This window comes from Myxocyprinus asiaticus, chromosome 35 (assembly GCF_019703515.2).
Source record: "Myxocyprinus asiaticus isolate MX2 ecotype Aquarium Trade chromosome 35, UBuf_Myxa_2, whole genome shotgun sequence".
NCBI classification, from domain to species: domain Eukaryota; kingdom Metazoa; phylum Chordata; class Actinopteri; order Cypriniformes; family Catostomidae; genus Myxocyprinus; species Myxocyprinus asiaticus.
In genome coordinates this window covers 39,078,101-39,097,550 of record NC_059378.1, presented here as the reverse complement: position 1 = coordinate 39,097,550, position 19,450 = coordinate 39,078,101, and the positions used below count along the sequence as shown (strand labels likewise).

At 36.8% G+C, this 19,450-nt stretch overlaps 1 protein-coding gene across 3 annotated transcripts in view; it reads right to left on the bottom strand.

Moving 5' to 3' along the window:
* The window catches only part of LOC127426032 (intermediate filament family orphan 2-like), a 49,419-nt gene extending 30,250 nt beyond the window's left edge, over positions 1 to 19,169 (bottom strand). For all 3 annotated transcript variants that reach the window (XR_007894732.1, XM_051672481.1, XM_051672482.1), the window contains exon 1: positions 18,290 to 19,169. Coding sequence is in view for 2 of the 3 variants with exons in the window: in XM_051672481.1 (XP_051528441.1) it covers positions 18,290 to 18,765 (476 nt within the window). In the remaining variant the exon portion in view is untranslated. The remainder of the gene's footprint in view (positions 1 to 18,289) is intronic.
* Between the last annotated feature and the right edge of the window lie 281 nt (positions 19,170 to 19,450).

Sequence of the window (19,450 nt, the reverse complement as noted above, 5' to 3'; positions counted from 1 at the left end):
ATCATTGCACAAATGCTCTGCACTCCCTCATCCCAAGAGCTTCATTTATCCTTCAAGGGTAGTGCACAATCAATGCTCCACTCCCTCATACTCTTCCAAGCATTGTTATCCTTTTCAAGGGTATTGTACAAATAATGCTCCCCTCCCTCTTCCTCCTCCAAGCATTGTTTTCCTTTTCAAGGGTATTGCACAAACAATGCTCTCCTCCCTCATACTCCTTCAAGCATTGTAATCCTTTTCAATGGTATTGCACAACAATGCTCCCCTCCCTCAAATACGTTACAAGCTTTGGTTATTCTTTTCAAGAATATTGCACGACCAAACACTCACCCATTTCAGGGCTCAAAGGCATCGCAAGCATTGGTTATTCTTTTCAAGGGTATTGCACAACTAATGGCCCCCTTCCCTTCATGTGTCATAAGCTTTGGTTATCCTTTTCAAGGTTATTTCACAACCAAATGCTCACCCAATTCATGGCTCAAATACAACATTGGTTACTCTTTTCAAGGGTATTGCACAACCAATGCCCCCCTTCCCTTCATGTGTCATAAGCATTGGCTATCCTTGTCAAGGGTATTGCACAACCAAATGCTCATGTAATTCAGGGCTCAAATACATCAAACATCGCAAACGATGCCCCCCTCTCTCATATTCCTCATAAGCATTGGCTATCCTTGTCAAGGGTATTGCACAACCAAATGCTCACCCAATTCAGGGCTCAAATGCATCAAACATCGCAAACAATACTCCCCTCTCTCATATTCCTCATAAGCATTGTTATCCTTTTCAAGGGTATTATATAAACAATGCTCCCCACCCCTCTCAGCATGGCAAATTCTTCACTGAATGCTATAAGCTCTCACTTTAGAGTTGTGCATTTAAAAAAATCTTTATATGTTTCTAATTGCTCTGTTCTCTTTTAAAGATTGTTCCCTACCAACATGAAGACACAGTAGGTACTCCCTATTTTTCTCTCTTTTAGGGGGTCCTAGTATTAAAAGTAATTTTTGGGGTTAGCTCCTTGCCCCTGCCGTTTTCCCCGGCAGAATTTGACGGTTCACTCAATTTTTCACCGGACCGTCAGACGGGGGCTTACGTCAAAGGACTTTACCTTATTATTTTTATTGTTCATCAATAAATTGTCATTCCCTTTATGCTATGCTGTTCCGAGTCCTTCTGATAGAAATGGAAGCATAAGCGGTAGTTCTGTCAGGAAGATTCGTGCTGTACACGTCATAGTGTCATTAAAAATGTCCTTTAACCAATCACTGTTCACCTCTCGCTTTAAAGGTCTGTCAGCAGCCAACTACTCTACTCCCTTCAGGTGCCGACGAATGTTCACAATGTTTCAATGTTACTATTTTTTTATTTCACATATTATTTAAAAATCTAGGCAATATACTGTATTTAGTGGGTTTCCCTGCAGTTGCTAAGGTGTACTGAATGGTTGCTAACTGTCAGGAGTCAAAAGATTCGGCTCGGGTGTCTCCTTCAATGTAAGTGTGAGATTTATTTCTTTTTTGCTTGTTTTGGCAAAATTTAAGTCCTATTGCTTAGTAAAGTAACAGCACACCTCTCCTGTAGCACAAATGCCAAAGTTGAATCCTTCCTTAGGATTAGGGGTTTGTTTAAATCCCTAACCCTAAATATGAGCAATAATAAGAGTGGTTATTTCATAAGCCCTGCTATTAAAACAGCATTGTACATGTTGCATGAGCAGGTAGTGGCACAAACCAAAAACCTCAAGAATTTCTTGGCTGCAATGAACAAGTGATTAACATGTTCCTTGAAGTCGTTTCAAATTATAATTGTGCAATTATAAAGAAAAAAGGAAATTCAGTTCCAAAACTTAAGAACACTTACATAACTGCACAGAAGACAAAAGTAATACAATTTGTAAGAGATATATAATTGAATTCCAAATGGAAAAAGCATCAAGCTTCAATACATCTGGGATAATACAGTAGATTGATTTTCACTTCTACCAAACCTGATCCAGTAGCAACAAGAAATTTGATGTAATACTTGTTCTGCATAATCTTTTCCCCAAAAAAATCATACAACACAAACATACTGTATCTTAATGGAACTACAGTTAAAGATGCAATGAAATGGTTTGGTAAACCAAAGAGGTCTATAAAACCTGGTGAAAGCTACCTGTTAGCATTTCCATTCAGCATAAAACTCCTATTGTGATTTCATTGGGTCTTTAATATGAGTATACTGACATGCCACAATAGCGTGCATGGTTATTATCATTAATGTGGACTGAATAAATACATGACTCAACTGATGGTCATGAGGCCTCTCTTCTCTCTGATAGCAATAGACATGTCACAAATACAGTGCTGTAAATAGAGTGAGTGAAAATATCCCACACCTTGAAATGACCTCTGAACATATCAGTAACATCTGACCCAAGGGCACAAAGAGGACAGCCTAATGGCTGCAAGAAATAAATGGGTTAAAGAAATGTTAGTAAGATATAAAAAGACATAAAGATTTAAACCCAAACTGTAATAACATTGAATAACTTTGTATAGGCGATTGAAGATAATCTGTGCTTTTGAATATTGACCATATGCACAAGCATTTGTGGAAAGAGTACTGATTTTTTTTTTTTTTTTACTTAAGTAAAAGCACTGCTACTGAAGAAATAATTCACTTGAGTACAAGTAGAAGAACTGAGAAATATTATGACTCAAGTAAGAGTAAATAAGTAGTTTGACGAAAAACTACTGAAGTAATTACGTTACAATTTAATTTATGAAAATTATATTATATATAGTATATACGCTTCCATTTTTAGAACACAAAGACATTTTTGTTCTTGAAAGAAATTGATGCTTCCTTTCACCAAGGATCCATGAAACTGATCAAAAATCATTAATTGCAAATTATTATTACGGTTTGAAATAATTGTTTTAAGTGGTATTTATTCCATTTTGCTTTACCCATGATGGCAAACATATACTGTGTCTCCAATTCTAAAAGCATTCTAAAGTGCTAATTTGGTACTCAAGAAAATTGTCTTATTATTACAACAATTGAAAATGGTTGCGCTACCATGTGGAGATCACAATACAGTGGGTTTTTTCTCCCATTTGCTGAGGTATTGAGTTCTTACAAGTTGCTTTACATTTGTAAGTCAAATTTTGGTTTTAAAAATAGGCAAAAAGAAACACATTTCTCCTGAAATTCTATTTTCTCCTAAAGTCTATTGTTTTAGAGAGATGAAGGCTATTCCATGCATTACTGTTTTGAAAAAAGAATCTCTAACCGGGACAGAGAGGGAAGTGGATGGCCCAGATGAACAACAATTAGACAAGTAAATTACAGTCTCTAGTTTGAGAAACAGGCTCCTCACAGGTCCTAAACTAGCAGCTTCTAAATGCCAAAGACCTGCATTGCTGCAAGAGGATTCTTGGACAAACAGAACTTTTTAAGAATACATTTATTTAAATAGAAATAGCCATTTGTAACATTCTAAATGTCTCTAAACTACATAATGTGCATTGTGACTGAAACACATTCCTATTTCAGGTTTATTCTCATTCACGTACAGTACTGTGCAAAAGTCTTAGGCACATAAGATACTTCACAAAAACATTTGTCTTAAGATGGTTATTTATATTTTCAACTTTAGTGTGTCAATAGGAAATATACATTTTAGACTCCCAAACATTTTTTTGCAAATAGAATAGAACAGAAGAACAGGGAGCCCTGCAACAGATGGCATGGTCGCAACAGAGCCCCCCCCCCCCCCACTCCCCCACTGAATACTGAGTTAGTCTGGGATTACAAGAAGAGACAGAAGCAATTGAGACAGCCGAAACAGAAGAACTGTGGCAAATTCTTCAAGAAGCTTGGAACATCCTGTCTGCCAACAACCAAGAAACACTGTGTCCAGGTGTACCTAGGAGAATTGGGGCTGTTTTGAAGGCAAAGGTGGCCACACCAAATATTGATTTAGCTATTTTTTTATGTTTACTGGACTTTGTATGAAGTTAATTGATAAATGAAAACTATCTATTGCATTATTTTTGAAGACATCCTCACTATGCAACATTTTTCCCAAGTTCCTAAAAATTTTGCACAGTGCTGAATGTCCAAGTATTTTGGCTATTAAGTTAACATACTGCACAAAACTAATATAATGCAATATCATATAGGAGGAAATGTATCCTCTATGATATTGCAGCAATTATCCAGATATGGAATGAGATTATTAAGCAAACCGTTATCAACTCCTACATGCCAACTGAATAAAATAAGGCAAAAATAAACAGAATGAGAGATATGATTGATTCAAACACTAAAAGTGTCTGTTCTGTATATGTGTTATTGTATTACAGTTGTAATAATAAAGTCTTAATTAACATTATGGTTATTTAACATATTGAAATAGTATTATTAAGTAAATTGTAGAATTTGGTTGCATTATGTTTTGTGATTTCTCATGCCTTCTTTGTATAACATCCATCCCTTTCGCACTTTTGGCCTCTAGCGGGATAGGCTTTTCAGACAGATAAAGAGCAGCACAGGGCAGGGAAGTACAGTACAGCACCATGAGCGAGAGTGTTGCCAGTAGGACAGTTTATTTTGAACAAGAGGGGCGAACGGTTATGGAATTTAATGCAGGAGTACAATACCGAACTGATGTGGATTAATAGAAGCGGAAATCCCATCTGTGCGCATGATGGTGTGAGGAACCGGACGGCTGGGAAAAAAATTATGTTTAGTGAAAAGTAAAAAGAAGATCGCAATGTATGTAATTGTAACTATATCAATTTATTCGATATTACTAATAAAACACAGGAACTCGTTGTGTGGGCATTTTTTGCTTCTGTATTTTGAATTTTGGGGATATTTTTGTTAATTTCTGTGGCATTTTTGCCCCGAGTCCCCATTATTTGTGACACTATTGGCATTGTATCTTTCTAAGGTATTTAAAAAGTTTGTTTTAGACATATAGTAGTAAGTAAACAAGATATCCCCACATATACTGTATGTCAAACTACACTGTATTAATGTTTGTCACAGTTAAAACATTGTCTACCTTAAAAACAAGTGATGTTTGATCAGTGGTTAAACGTGTTCAGACGGTTCCCTCGTACCTGAATGAATGGCTCCTTTCCAGAATAAAATGAAATATGCAGAAAATCACAGTATTACAGTTCTTGTATAATGACAGGGCAGAAAGTCTTGAAGAAGCTAGAGAAGAGAGGACATCTAAAAGTAAAATGTACTATTATTTATTTATACTTAAAAAAAGTAGAAAAATGTGAAAAATGTACTGAAATTCTATAACGAGAGGAGCTGTAATTAGTTTCCACCTCTGTGCACAAGGTATGAAACAGAGATTTGTGTCTATAAACAACCACAATTATTTGAAGATCTATGAATTTGATCACTTGGGAAATCAATATACTGCTTCTGAATGTTCATGTACCCTGAAATTTACCCCATAACTGACAAGTGCCATCTACTATCAGAGATTTTTGCATAATTTCTAATTAGTGATAGACCGATTTATTGGCCAGGCCAATTAATCGGCCGATATTTGGCCTTTTTGACAATCGACATTAGCCGATAACAGTGTTCGCTTGGCCAGTTAACAGAAGTTTTAACTTTCCCTTGAGTCAGTTAAAAAAATCCATCAATTGTGTTGCCAGTGGATAGTAAACAATTTCTGTTGTTTTATAATATTGCATAAAATAACTGTTAGTTTCACTTCAGAAATTTTGTATCTGATTTGCTGTTGTGCAACTGTATTATGTATACTGGCATTTATATAAAATATGCATTCCTGTTGATTGTCATCATTTACAGCTAAAAATACAACTCGCTTTTGGCGCCACCCTGTGAACATTTCACCTTAACACTTCCAGCTTCAGCCCTTGGGGGCAGTTGTTCAAATTTCGGTAAGCACAGACTGATTTCAGTGGCAGAAATTTCAACCTACTGTTGATCACAGTGAGATCAGTCTAGAATTGTCCAACATGGAAATCTGCTTTAATGTTGCACCAAAGCACTTGAAAATCTGATCCATGGAAGTCTTTGATGTTCATAATAGCATAATACCATACTAATCTTACTATTTCTGCAGTATGCAGTACCTGTATGTATATTGTGCACACATCCTGAAGCTATATACTGTATATATATATATATATATATATATATATATATATATATATATATATATATATATTTTGCCAAATAACCCATTTAAATATGACAATATTTTCAAAATAAACTTAACATAAATAAAATATATGTACAGAAGCAAGAAAGATTCAATGGTGCCCTTGTTTCATATAGTTATTGGCTAGAGGAAGCCACATAGTCTCAACTAAATTTTCATAAGCTCAGTCCAAAACACAGGGTGTGATTATAAGAAAATATGACACAATGAACAAGACAAGAAGGGATTTGGAGGCACACGTGTGGATTTAGTGATTAATGACACAGTAATGAAACAGCCATACCCAGGCATGTGCGAAACAGGTGTGGACATTTAATACAACACCTGACACAGTGTTAAAAAATCTGAGCAACTGGGTAACTAGCCAAAACTAGCCATGGTAAAAGAAAATATGACCCACACTACATTAAATACAGTGTGGATAAACATAGTTTGGGCCTTTTTAAACTCACTGATATGTTTATGTAACCGGTCCTGCTCGACCCGCTCCGAGCCGGTATCAGCCGGCATGGGAGGCTAGTGTGCCTCTTGAGGCCATGGGAGTGAGGTTTACACATAAACCTCACTCCCATCCGGGTCATGGGACCACTGTAACAGGTCCTGCTCGACCCACTCTGAGCGGGATTCGAACCGGCGTCAGCCATCACACACAGTTATCATGTACCAGCTGGCTCCTGTTACATTACATTACACACTTAACAGCTGTGCATTTCTCATTTTCAGCTGCCTAATATAATATCTGGCCTAACGTTTGTTGCGTTAGGCCGGTTATTCACACTTATGCTGATGCTTATGCATTTACATAATTGTGTAATTTCTGCGCCACTGTCATCACCAAATGCCACATGATGCTTCAGATTGTTGCATAAACTGCTTTAGTGTAAAAACAATACATCATAAAATAAACTGACTGCCTGGATGCTAATGTTAAATATGTTTGCTATGATATATTCATTTGGTGAGAACTTTAGGTGCTGCTGGCTAAAGTTTTCAGTCGGTCCCTTACCCACCGTAAGCACAATTTCCAACGAATATCAAGGTTAAATTAATGATCTTGAACAATTTTGCGGTGATGCCATCAGACCAGCTAAAATACGGGACAAATCGCATCCCGTTTTGATTTGATACGGGACGCATCTTTTCATCTTTAAATATGGGACGATCCCGTATTTTACAGAATGGGTGGCAACCCTATTATGACCTCAATGTTTTGATGACTTTAAAGTCACAGTGTTTACAATTTTCAAGGAAACTTAACGTACAAATATTACCATAAAATTCATGGTAATATCAATACATTTCAATGTTTGAGTTTAAGGACATATTTGTTTACTTTTGTATGATCAATAATTTTGGTACTGCGTGGGGTCGCCACTTGAAGTCCAGTGTAGAATCTGGCTCCTAAAGCAAAACCAATTCATAACCTTATCACTATTCCAGATGTAATGATGAAAGATCCGAATGAAGAGCCGTCAAGGCTAAACCATAGACTTGCCGCACCCAGTGAATTCAGCAATGTGCCAGGATCCACCGTTAAACAAACTCATTATCTCATCATTTAGCTGACTGGCAAATGACTTCATCTAGCTAGCTGTCACGTTCCTCATCTAAATCCAAAAGAGCGCTCACGCACAACAGGAGTATGTCCCTGCCCACGATACACCTTAGTGTCTTTAACATAAACAAGGTGTGGCATGGTGTGGCCATAAAATTCTTTGCATGTTCAGTCTAATCAATCTTTCTAGAGAGAGAACACTTAATTGTTTTAATAGCTTGTTATTGCAGCCAAGATCCGTTCATTCGTTTCTGGATAACTTGCATTGCTAATGCTTGGGGCGATATTAATCATTTCGAAAGCACTATTTACCATAGGTGGAAACCACATTTAAGATTTTGCACTTTCCTTTGGTTGTGCTGGGTAACAAAACTTGTTAAGACTTATCAAAGGACATGTGATTCAACTGCTGCTGAAATAAACACAGAGGGCATGAAATGGTTTGTTTTGTTAGCACTGGCAACAGCCAAACTGCAATACGATTTTATCCTTTTGGTGACCTGCAGTTTCTCAATTCTGCTCGAGTTTTGTGCCAAAAAACGGTCATTAGTACTGAACTAACAGTGCTAAAAACAAATTCTCTTTACAGGAGAAAAAGGTTGATAATGTACACGAAACAATCTTTAAATCACCCAGAATTCTTTAAAAGGCTTAAAAGTAAAGTGACAAAGTGGGGTCTGGAAAGACCTACAGTATCTAATTTGATAGATTTCATTGTTTGATTTTAATGGAATAGTTCCCCCAAAAATGAAAGTTCAAACCTTTATGCTGTTGAGGGTAAGTGAATTGGCTAATGCCAACATTTTCATTTTTGGGTGAACTGTCTGTCTCCTTAAGGACAATTTTAGTACTGTGTTTGGATCGCTACTTGACGTACTGAAACAGAACCAGTTGAAAACCACTGCCATCGACTGCCTGTAAATCTCAGGACACAACAGGTCATGGATGAGACATGCCCTGTGCCGTCATTGTAATTCCCAGAGTGTACGTGTGCCAGCTTGGCAGAGATCAGTGAGAGTGAATCAGAGTGCAGTCAACCCTAGACGTCATCCACACCCCCATTCCATCTACATGAAAGAGACACAGCACTATCTAGATATCTAACCACTTATTGAAAGACTATGAAACACTGTCTCTCAAGTGTTAATGCTCTTTTAATCTGCCTGACCATCCCAAAAACATAACAACAATTTATTTTGTCTGCACATACCCAGCACTTTTCTTTAGTACTTTACATAGACAGACAGACAGACAAATAGATATAAATATATTTAAATATATATTTAATAGATATAAATATAAAATATTTATAAATGTCTATTTAATATAAAATAATACAATATAATAAGTTATGCGCAATATTTAAAGTCAAATCTGAGCCACTCTTTAAAAATTACATACATGTCCATAGTTATTCATTAGAATGAACATACCATGCTCATTGGAAGCGCGTTAGAATTACCGATAATAGGAGAAGATAAATATTATATATATAATATATATTTTATATATATTAGGTTTCGTCCTGTTTTTATTAAGTTTTGATTTAAAGTGAATTCAAATCAAAAGTAAGGAGATCTTCTTGCCTAACTCTGCCATCAAATCATAAAACACTAATGTTTCTAATTACAGGGCAAAATTGTTCTGCAATACTTCATATAGTCTTCATATACTTTATAGTCATTCAATACTTCACATAGCTGTTCGCTGCATTCTGCTAATTATAGCTTTAATTTTTTAAAACATAGGTGGAATCAAAGTGTCCAAATATTCAACATCAGGGCTCTTGCATTGATCCACAGCAGAGAAGCTAAATTCAGCTGTGACTCAATTATTCATGCAGGAGAAAGTGTCCCGCTGGTGTGTGAAGGAACTGACGGTGGTGATGGAGGTTACCAGTCAAAGATCTCCAGTTGAAAACTGGATCTGGTTGAAAACAGTAATATACTGCATTACAGGATTATTTAATGAAATGATTTCACGAACACAATTTTCTTTCCTGTGTTGACGTATTTCCAACTGAAACAGGAAGTTGGGGCAAGACATATCAAAGAGCTTGTCCTTTTTTACATAGCCAACAGGGCTTAATATGGAGCCCCAACAGTAACCATATTTTAACCATTATATTGTTCTAAAACCATAGTAATAATAAAGGAACATAAAAAAATAAAAAATAAAAACTATGGCAATAAAATTCTAATCGTTCTGGTTACTATGGTCTTACTTCAAATACCATAGTTAAACTATGTTTGCTGTAGTAAAACTATGATTAATTTTCATAAGGGATGGCTATTGCATTAAGCTATTGCAATGGAACAAAAAAAATGAATGCAAAGTATTTTGAGGAAACATAAAACATACTGTAAGGAACACAAAACTTTTTACATTGGAACACAAACAATTGTGTTGGAATGCAAAACTTATTGTGAGGAAATGCAAACTATTGCAAGGGAACACTAAACTTATTGTGAGGGAACACAAACTATTGCAAAAGAATGCAAAATGAATTGTAAGGGAACACATGAGTATTGCGAAGGACTGCAAACTATTGCGCGGGAACGCAAAACTTTTTTGCGAGGGAACGAAAACTATTGTGAAGGAATGCAAATTATTACGCAGGAATGCAAAACTTATTTGCGAGGTTACGAAAACTATTGTGAAGGAATGCAAACTATTGCATGGGAATGCAAAATATTGCGCGGGAATTCAAAGTATTGCACGGGAATGCAAACTATTGCGAACGAATTCAAAACTAATTGTGAGGGAAAACAAACTATTGCACGGGAATGCAAACTATTGCGAACGAATTCAAAACTAATTGTGAGTGAATGCAAAACTAATTGTGAGGGAAAACAAACTATTGCGCAGGAATGCAAACTATTGCGTGGGAATGCAAACTATTGCAAACGAATGCAAAACTAATTGTGAGTGAATGCAAAACTAATTGTGAGGGAACACAAAGTATTGTGAAGGAATGTAAAAAAAATTGCAAAGGAAAACAAAACTTATTGCGAGGAAACGCAAACTATTGCGAAGGAACGCAAAACTAATTATGAGGGAACAGATTTTTGTGAAGGAATGCAAACTATTGCACGGGAATGAAAAACGTATTGTGAGGGAACGCAAACTATTGTGAAGGAATCCAAAATAATTGTGTGGGAACGTAAAACTTATTGCCAGGGAATGCAAAACTATTTCAGAAATTCTATTCTCTCCCAGTCCCCTTGGGGACGAGTACTTTAGTTTACGTCACAGACCAGAAAAAAAACATGATTTGCTCCTTGCTACTGCTAGGTGGAGACAGGTGGTATAAGGGGGAGGGGTATTCTCATTCAAGAGAGTATTTTGTTGGACAAAAATTTGGATATGCCCCTGAGTGCAAAATGAGTCATTAATATTTTTGGCCCATTTTCCAGGAAAACAAAGACTATTCAAAATGTGTATATCTGCTAGTAATTGTGCCAACTTTTCAGCGTAAACTAGCATACAGTCAAAACTAATAGACATGAACTAAAAGTCACAAAACACATATTTTGATTTCTTAATTGTATCTCTTAACATGCTAAAGAATGTTTTCCTAAAGAATTCATGACAGTATCTTGCACCAGACTGCAACAGATCAACACACACATTCTAGTGACCTGACTGCAGTATATCAGTCTTTCCTCAGACATCAACATTCACGCACACACACACAGTGCTGAGTGCGCCAGCGAGACAAATATCCCATCAATCTTTGCTCTCTCTTTGTGTCCAGTCACTGCAGTCTGCTGGCCATTCATTCCGGAAGGGAGGCGGATGTAGATATACTTGTTAAAGTTACATACTGTAACATCTATAGCACTGATACTTAGAGTCCACTTCCTATCCAACGTAATGATTTCTTTATTGCTGCATTGATTATAAAGAAAACATACTTAGATGTGGAGCTTTGGAATAGCAATATTTAAAGTGTCTGGAAAATCAGTAATCTTTACAAACTCAGCGAGTTTAACCAATCTTTACACATTGATTTTCTCGCACCACTCTGTCAATGCAAAAGTCACTTACAACTTCTTGTGGTTAGTAATGCTGCATGACTGCGCATGCAAGAAAACGTTTTTCATAAAACTAAAAATATTTGGGAGCTGTTTTATGTGTGTTGGTACATTCTAGGTAAGCTGCTTATTACTTTGTTAAGTCTTCACTTGAATTTGTTGGGTCATTTGGAATGAATGTACATGTAGGAACCTCAATTCACAAATGTACAAGTAAATTATATGTATGTGGTGTAATGTACACCAGTGAGAGGAGCTGCAAAGCAAACCTTGGTCAGCACTAAGGACCAGTGTGGGGACTAGATGGTACTGTTGAAAAAAGTACTGTTGTAGGGGGGCCTGGGCAGCTCAGCGAGTATTGACGCTGACTACCACCCCTGGAGTCGCGAGTTCGAATCCAGGGCTTGCTGAGTGACTCCAACCAGGTCTCCTAAGCAACCAAATTGGCCCGGTTGCTAGGGAGGGTAGAGTCACATGGGGTGATTAGTGGTTCTCGCTCTCAATGGGGTGTATGGTAAGCTGTGCGTGGACCACGGAGAGTAGCATGAGCTTCCACATGCTGTGAGTCTCTACAGTGTCATGCACAGCAAGCCACGTGATAAGAGACCTGAGACTTGTCCTCCGCCACCTGGATTGAGGTGAGTAACACGCCACTACGAGGACCTACTAAGTAGTGAGAATTGGGCATTCCAAATTGGGAGAGAAGTGGCTTAAAAAAAAAAAAAAGGTGCTGTTGTTGTACCATGGTACAGTGATGGCATCAGATGGTAATGCCATGGTATTGAATGATTATTTACAGTACTATGGTATTTACATAGTATTACAAGGTACTTTAAAGAATACAATGGTATTACCATGCTACATGTAAAAAATAAAATTAAAATAAAAAAACATGGGACTAAAATAAACTAGGGATGCACCGCTATGAGCATTTTTGACCAATATTGTTTTTAACAGCAAAAAAACTATATGATGATATACAGTATGTATATAAAACATTAAAAATTAATACTATGCATATGTTGAGCAAATCCACAGAAATGTCGACCACATAATAAATAAATAGTATATAAATAAAAGGTTTTAACCAAAAAAAATAAAAACCTTTTAAATTCTGTATTATAGTGGTATAATGGACAATGACCGCTAGAGGGCGCCGCTTGCTCACGCACCGCTGACTGAAGCCTTTAACCCAGACTATATTTTTAAACTCAGCCTTTAAAGGTTTAACTCATGCAAGGCCATATTGCGATTTTAATCTTAATTAAAAAAATGCAGCTTTAATGTATTTATTACAGATGTCTCAGAAGTCAAAGTCTGCTGGTTTTAAAGCATTTTGGATGGTTTCCCTCATTGTATAGCCATTTTCATGGTAATAACCAAGATGCCGGGGGTTTTAAATTGGTCAGTAATTGCCCGATAAATATCAGCAGCCGATACATCGGTACATCCCTAAATAAAACTTTGATATATACCATGTTACAGAATGATTAACATATCCATGTCCCATGTTATTTACATACTACTCCAAGGCAATATATATAATACAATGGGTAATTTTGTGTCAGGTCAACCAGAGGTCCCCGGCTCAAAATGTATTTTCTTTTTTTTTTTTTTTGATATTTTTTTTTTTTATTTGTTTTTATACACTGGTGAAAGATGCACATAAATGATGATGAAAGACAAAATACGAGTTATGCGCTGAAGTTCAATACTTTGGGTTAGGGATTTGTTCAGTATGAGCAATAGTAATAGTGATGCTAATCTAAACAAAGTACCACTAATAACAATTCACTTTATACTTACAACAAACTATCCTATAAAACATTAAATTATACATTGAGTCCCTATTAGGTTCCATTTACTAACTTAATTTACAGACTAACAGTTTTTGTCCTGCATACCACACATAAGAAGATACTGGCATCTTTTATAGTCCTCATTGATGTCATAAAGGTCATTGACAACACTCCCACACAGAGGCGAGCTGAGAAGCCCAATTGTTTTAAAGTTGGTCAATGAATCAATGATATGATGACCAGGATGTGATGCATACAAGGAATAAAAGGGTGAAAAGACGGAAAAGGAGCTGGTTTCCTCTCTTTTCTCCTTCATTTTGAGCTCATTGTTGGTTTCTGGAGGGTAACACAGCAGTGTGTGCTTGTGAGTCAGCACACACACACACACACACATATTCACACAGATCCTCTGAGGCCAGAATGGATGAAGTCATTCAAAAGTCACGCATTAATAAAATCCCATTCAATATCCAAATGAATTATTAATTTCTCATTCATAAGGGCTACTCGCTATATAAGGGTCAATCCTACAAATCCTGTCAAAAAATATCTGGTTGAAAATTCATACCGAAATCAAAAAGAAAAAGACGAAAAGAGGAAACTAATTTTGTTATTATTGTTTTTGAAGAATATGTGATTGGTCCATCCTTATGGCTGCTAGGGTGTGGTGACTGTAGCTCCTACTATTCTCGAATGTAAATGTCACTAGATTCATAACACTGCAGTATTGTAATCAACATAAATTAAGGGCTGTAGAAAAAATATTACCATGATGTATGAATAATCTACAATTTAAATAATAGCCTATATCTTGTTTAATATTACAGTACTAAGAGTAATGATAGTATTTTTTGCATTACTGTAGTGAGAATGTCATGAAAATAATCTCTCAATGCAAACATTTTAATAGTCGTAAAAACAACCATCTTTATTTTCTTTTTTTTTTTTTTCTCCCCTTTTCTCCCCAATTTGGAATGGCCAATTCCCAATGCGCTTTAAGTCCTCGTGGTGGCGTAGTGACTTGCCTCAATCCGGGTGGCAGAGGACGCATCTCAGTTGCCTCTGCGTCTGAGACCGTCAATCCGCGCATCTTATCATGTGGCTTGTTGAGCACGTTACCGTGGAGACCTAGCACGTTTGGAGGATTTACGCTATTCTCCGCGGCATCCACGCACAACTCACCGTGCGCCCCACCGAGAGCGCACCACATTATGGTGACCACGAGGAGGTTACCCCATGTGACCCTACCCACCCTAGCAACCGGGCCAACTGGTTGCTTAGGAAGCCTGAATGGAATCACTCAGCACACCCTGGATTCAATCTTTGTAGTGACATTTTCTTGATAGATTTTGTGAAATTCACCCATAAAGGCAATCTTATGACAGAATCTAATGAAAAACTTGACAGGCAGCCTTGCAACTGATCTCAGGTCTGTTAAATGCATCAACTCATATGAATGTCCCTATAGCACCTGGAATATCCCAGTACTGTGCATACTGTTTGATCTTGTTTAAAGCAATCGCTACGTTGGAGAAAATCATCCCTCCAGAGCATGTTTTATTCATGGTCATTGTTCCTTACGCTGCATTATTTCACTACATCTGAAGCTGACTTCCCAAACCATTCTGTCTCAGTTCAAAGACTGATGAAAGCAGTATGAATTAGTGCAGCCCAAGTAAAGAATTCTCTTAAAGGGAGCTTGAAAAGACAGAAAGGATTTTCTCTGAACAAACTTTAATCTCACAAAAGCACATTTATGAAGGCACAACTGATTAGCAGGAAGAACTCCCTAGTCCCTACCCTGTCTTATTTATTTAGATGAATCACACAAAAACATGCACTTTTACAATTCACCTAAACTAAAAAATCTTAAGAGAATATCAATAATAAAAATATATCAATAGAAATGGTCTTGACAGATTTGCATTGCTTATTCTATCATATTTCGGGGGACAGCTGCAAAGTTTGTTAGAGAACATCAGCTCAGCAATGAAAGACAAAAACGGGTATATTTAGAAGCTGCTCTGTTATATATGGTTATGTACTGTAATTATTGTAGATCAAACAGATGGACATTTTAAATGTGGCCCAAGACAACTGCTGAACTGGACCCACCTTGTCAATCCCTTAAAAAAAAATTTGTTGGCTTAACTTAATGTATTCAGGTTTATTCAGGTTTAATTTGATGTTATTTTTGAATTGAACCAAACCAGTTAATTTAATTGTTACCACATGAAGCACATTTTTAAGTTAGAATTAAAAAGAGTTTTGTCGGGTAACCTAAAAATGTGGTAACATCTAAATGAACTACCACCAACTGAACTATTCTACTACTAATTACTTCTTTGAATTGTAATCATATTACTTCACTGATTACTTCACTGGAAAAGCAATCACATTACCAGGGTTGGGAGGGTTACTTTTGAAATGTATTCCACTACAGATTACAGAATACATGCTGTAAAATGTCATTTGTAACGTATTTCATTAGATTACTCAAGGTCAGTAATGTAATCTAAATACTTTGGATTACTTCTTCAGCACTGGTAGATTTTTTCACTTGTTTTGACTATAAAAACTCTGCCAGTACAGTAAGACAAAATACATATGTTAAAAATACATTCTCTGAAAAAAGCCTAAATAGTGTTCCTTCTAAAGGGATTTTTGGATATTTTTACAGAAAATCAAGAATAAGATTTTTGCCCTAATAGCAAAGGACTTACTAGAGAAAAAAAATAATGATCTAACGTGGATTTTCTTCATACGTGCATGTAAAATGCCTAGAAATAGCATTTTAGCTTAGCATAAAGCTAAATGTTCACATGACAATTTACAGAAGGTTTATTTCTATTTCTTCTGCTCCAAACTTACTTCAAACTTACTTCTCTGTCTGCTCGTATGAATGTAACACATCATAAGAAAGTGTTTCACCGCTGTTCAAATGCACTTTGGATCGCATCATTTATATGTATAAATGTTTTCCATCTGAAAGGACTAAATATTAAATGAAACAAATGACAATACAATGCAAAGTAATCTCTTCAGTAATCTAAATACTTTTTGAATGTAACACATCATAAGAAAGTGTTTCACCGCTGTTCAAGTGCACTTTGGATCGCATCATTTATATGTATAAATGTTTTCCATCTGAAAGGACTAAATATTAAATTAAACAAATGACAATAAAATGCAAAGTAATCTCTTCAGTAATCTAAATACTTTTTGAATGTAACTGTATTGTAATTACCAGTGATTTATATTGTAACTGTAGTGGAATACAGTTACTTATATTTTGTATTTTAAATACGTAATCCCGTTACATGTAAACCGTTACTCCCCAACCCTGCTCATTACTAATCACTTTTACTTTTAAAAGGAATATTCCAGGTTTAATACAAGTTGAGCTCAATCGACAGCATTTGTGGAATAATGTTGATTCCCACATAAGTCATTTCGACTCGTCCGTCCTTTTTGAGGTCCCAGTGTGGAACTAACAATGGAAGTGAATGGAGCCCATCCGTTAACATTAAAATGTATCCACAAGATGTAAACAGTATATGCATGTTATCATGATTTTAGTGTGAAAAAAAAAAAAATCGCTCACTAACCTTTTCTGTGTAAATTTATATTCAATTTTACAACTTCCTTGCCACATAGCGACGTAGAATCATAGAACTATGATTTAAAAAAAAGTTGCAGCTCAAATAAAATGAGTTTTAATGAATGAAAGTGATTTTATAAATTAGAAGCTTCACATATCTGCCTTTAAACCCTCTTAAAATTTGCCCCATGCACTTCCATTGTAATCCTAGTACTTAAAAGTAATTAAATTAATTTAAAATCAGTAGCTGTAATCGGATTACTAGAATTCAAAATGTAATGTTTTACACTACTTTTAACTAGAAAGTAATTCGATTTCAATAACTAAGTATTTTGCAATCGGATTACACCCAACACTGAAATTAACTGGTTTTAATTAAATCTAAATTGTTATTTAATCTGACTAAATCAACCTGACACATTGTACACCAACAAAAGTCATTTTTATAGGTTAGAGCAAGTAGAAATAGCGCCTTAAAGTAACAATTGCAATTTACCAATTTCGACAGTGTATACAGAGATAAACAGGCTTGGCTTATTTTAATTTGAATAATTTCTCTAATTATTTTGAGCTATACCTGCATGTTGTGATTTCATCTTGAATGCACTCATGGTTCCAATCTTAACTGTAATTTATGCCTTATGACATCACCAAAAGAAATCACTTCAATAACATGAAACATCTAATGAATCATTCGTCAGAAATTTTGCCCAATGCAAACTCACCAACATACAGTAGAAAAATCAGCTGGAAAGTCTTGAGACTCTGTCCAGCATGAAAAACTGGGCCCTTCAATATTTGCTGTTCAGCTGCCAAGATATTCTGCTGCAATGAATCAGTCTCCCCCAGAAATATTGACCAGAGACAGAAAAGCTTGCAGGCTCGTTTATAGGCCTAAAGAACATAAACAGAACCAGCATCTGGTTCTGCAAAGTCACATTATGCTCAAAACGTAAATAATGTTTTGGAATGCTTTGACCAGTTTCATATTTAGGCCTATACAGAACTTGATGTTGAATGTAAATGTTGCTTTTAGAATGTTTATATAGCACAAAAACATCAAGATTAGACAGCATCTCTAATACTCACTTTCTCCTGTACTCATCCCTCTCCCGTTTGACTTTGGCCAGAACATTATATATGGCTCTTAGTTCTGGGGTGATGGTGTCAATTTGGACCCCTACCCCGTCCGGATGGGTCCAGGTGACTCCGGGCCCCTGCACGGTCTTCACGCACTCCCCCTGTCTCAAAACATGCGTAAAACTCCAGATGGTGCCTGGAAGTCGCGATTCCAGCGAGTCCGTCTGGACAGCCACTTCTCGCGTAAACGTGAAGCCCGGATACCTCGGTTTATCAGAGACCTGCTTCAGTTGGCTCTCCAGGAGTTTGTTCCTTCTCTCCAGCTCATGAACTTTGGCGAGGAAGCAGCGGAACCGCAGGTTGAGGGTCTTGAGAACGTGGATGTTGGAGCCCAGGTCGTTGCGCAGCGCTCTCGGCACCGCGTCCGGTGGCGCACCGCTCACCATACCGCCCAAAAAACCTTCCCCAAACAACATCGAGTTCATCTTTTCATAAAACACGATATCAGTGAGCTAGAACGAGTTATTTCAGATTCAAAGCATTCAACCACTCTCTAAAGTTGATCTGTCCATTCAATCCACATGCGTAAAAACCTCCAAATATCATTGACTGAGTAGAAACAAACAATGCAGTCACTATCTGTCTATCCTTTCTGCAAAAAGCATCATTTTGTCCATGGAAATGAGCAGGAATAACGGCGCACACCCAGCTGTAGCGGTGTCCGGTAGCTGGTATGTGTATGTCAGCTCATTATCTGGATGTGAGACTCTGGGACAGCTGGAGTTCTGCGGCTCATCTCATTGATAATAACGCAAGACGCGCTGCGGACGCGTCAAACTCTCCATTCACTCGTGTTTTGGTCGGTTTGGCCTCTCAATCACAGAACCGTTTTATACCCGACTCTACCGGCGCAACGGGATCGTGTTCCTAAAGAGGCAGATACCGCTTCAGACTCTCCGCCCTCAGCTGCGCAGCGCACACGCGCCCCGGGACGCGGAGACGCGCATTCGCGCATGCGGGACAGAGCCTGGAGGAATTTGGCAAGATCGCCAACCACAAATAAACTCAAACTACAACATATTTTATTTCTTGGGGGAGAACGGGGCTAAAAGAAAATATGTTTTTATGGTCGCAAAATGTATAAAGATAAAAAATACATAATAATAATAA